Source organism: Ailuropoda melanoleuca, unplaced genomic scaffold (assembly GCF_002007445.2).
Source record: "Ailuropoda melanoleuca isolate Jingjing unplaced genomic scaffold, ASM200744v2 unplaced-scaffold71556, whole genome shotgun sequence".
Lineage (NCBI taxonomy): Eukaryota > Metazoa > Chordata > Mammalia > Carnivora > Ursidae > Ailuropoda > Ailuropoda melanoleuca.
This window is the reverse complement of record NW_023246677.1, coordinates 1-2,269: the sequence shown is the minus strand read 5'-3', so window position 1 is coordinate 2,269 and position 2,269 is coordinate 1. Positions and strand designations below refer to the sequence as shown.

The window sequence follows — 2,269 nt, the reverse complement described above, 5'->3', positions numbered from 1 at the left end:
GGGGGATGCTTCAGAAAGGGAGATGCCAAAGCCTTGGACGCCAGGCCCATGCTCTGGATTGGATGCTCACAGGAGTTTGGAGAAGAGAGGGGAGAGGAAAGCGATGTCTGCAATCAGTCAAAAAAAAAAAAAATCACTCTGTTTCGGCAAAGCACCTTGCATGCTGTCGGGCGATACTGAGGGTTAGAGAAGTAATTTGGGAGAATTAATCCAGCCGAGCGTTCAGTGGGCTCCAAAGGGGCACCAAAGGCAGGGCTGTTCCTGCATGCTCCTGGATGTGCTGTGTCCCCTCAAATCTGAGCAGGTGACAAGGCCACCCAGAGTATGCCCGGGGCACAGTGGAAGCCTTCGTTGGGCCTTCCCTGGGCCCGGGCAGCCCACCCTGGGCAGCTGGACCATGACGACAAGGGAACTTATTTCTCATCTCTCCAAGCTGTGGGCACCTCTGCCCCTCCCCCTGCCCTGGCCTCCAAACCTTTCCAGCTCAAGCCCACAGCTGCTCAAGTGGTGCCCATTGAAGAGTTCCAAGGTAAGAGGAAGGCCCTGGGCTGGACCAGCCCTCCTCCAGCACCTCTACCCTCACCTCCATTGGAAAACAGCGATGCAGAACGGAGGACCCATGCCTGGCTCAGAAAACCCTCCCGGAGTAGCTGGGTCAAGGTGAAACTGAGCCTCTCTTCCCTCAGTCCTCCCTCCCCAAGGGAGCTGGGAGCAGGTATGAGTCAGAGGCACAGTGGGCAGGCCCGGGGCAGGGAGAGCAGCGACCAGAAATAGCCTGTCCTGGCCCCCCTGGGAGGTGTGGCCCAGGGGCTCGTCTCGGTTGGAACAAGAGCTGGGACACAGGGGTCACTGGCACTACTCCTTGAGACACTTGGATGCCTCACCTTCTCATTGTTCCTACAGGACAGGTGAAGGGGACAGGTCCAGGAGACCCAAGGTGTGACACGCCCGCTGTCTCCTCCTGGGCACAGCTCCGAGGCTCGTGTCTCCAAGGGCTCTCGTGCCCTTGACTACCAAGGCCTTGTCAATTCCTTCCTCTCCCATCACAAAAGGGGGTTGGGTCCTCTGGAGATACACAGATGGCGTTTCAGGAGGGTGGCCAGCGCCCTTGCTGTTCAAGGGCAGCCACATGGGCTTTCCTGTTCAAGGGGATGTTGAGCCCCTTAGGAGGGACACCAAGAGGTGGCTGCCATCATGGAGGCAAGGAGCGAAGTCCCAACACCTTCAGGATGCCTTCCCTGGCAGTCGTGGGACTTGCCCAGTCCCAGCGGGAGGTGCTGGAGGAGACAGAATGGCACAGAGATCGCTGTCCTCGGTGTGGAGCCGTGTGCGGGCAGTAAGAGTCAGAAGCCAGGCCGAGACTATCAAGAGGCAAAACGAGATGCCCCGGGCACGAACCCTAAGATGGCATTCATTCTCAGGGTCGTGCAAGAGGAGGCCCTCTGGTGCCAATCAAATTTGCAGAACAGCTCAGGCTAATAATAAAAGGTCCAGCAGGTGGGCGTTTTCCTTGCAACCGTCTTCCAAAGCAGCATGTGGAGGAAGCTCCTGGCCCATTCCATCTTGCCCAGCATCCATGCATGCATCTATCCTTCACTGAGTCACTGGGGTACAATGGTGTGTGCCATGAACCCAGGCACTGGCCTTCCTGAGCTCACACTGGCCGCATGACCCATCCTCCCTGCATGAATCATTTCCAATCACCCCAGCATCACGCGGGCATCCTTCCGAGAGCACGTCACCCTGGCACCCCGCCAGGCAGGTGCTGTCCACTGGCCCTCCCTGGGTTCCTGCTCCCAGGGCCGGGTGGGAACTTGTGAGCTGGGCCTACACGGGCCCTCCTTCCCGCTCAAAGGTGGCACGCCTGCCTCCTCCCAAATGGTACAGAAGTGTTGGAGGCCCATGGCACCTTCCCGTGCCAGGTCCTGCCTCCCTGCATGTCCTGGGGCTGGTCTGTCCTGGCCCCGTGCCTCAGTTTCCCCCAATACACGGTGCAGGGGGTGGCAGGAAGGCACAGTCTGCTTTGGCTCACTGACCCGTGGTGTTTCTCACGCTCGGCCGGCCCAGACTGTGAGTGCTACGGCCACTCCAACCGCTGCAGCTACATCGACTTCCTAAACGTGGTGACCTGCGTCAGCTGCAAGCACAACACGCGAGGCCAGCACTGCCAGCACTGCCGTCTGGGCTACTACCGCAACGGCTCCGCCGAGCTGGACGACGAGAACGTGTGCATCGGTGAGCCTCGGCGGCGGGGCGTGGGCACGGGGGG

At 59.9% G+C, this 2,269-nt stretch overlaps 1 protein-coding gene across 1 annotated transcript; it reads left to right on the top strand.

The window, feature by feature from the left end:
* Positions 1–6: 6 nt before the first annotated feature.
* LOC105234843 (netrin-G2-like) lies at positions 7–2,235 on the top strand (the record flags this gene model as incomplete). The annotated part of the gene is made up of 2 exons (XM_011217639.3): positions 7–529; positions 2,068–2,235. Coding segments are annotated over exons 1-2 (373 nt in total), but the record flags the coding sequence as incomplete, so codon positions are not given.
* Positions 2,236–2,269: the final 34 nt, after the last annotated feature.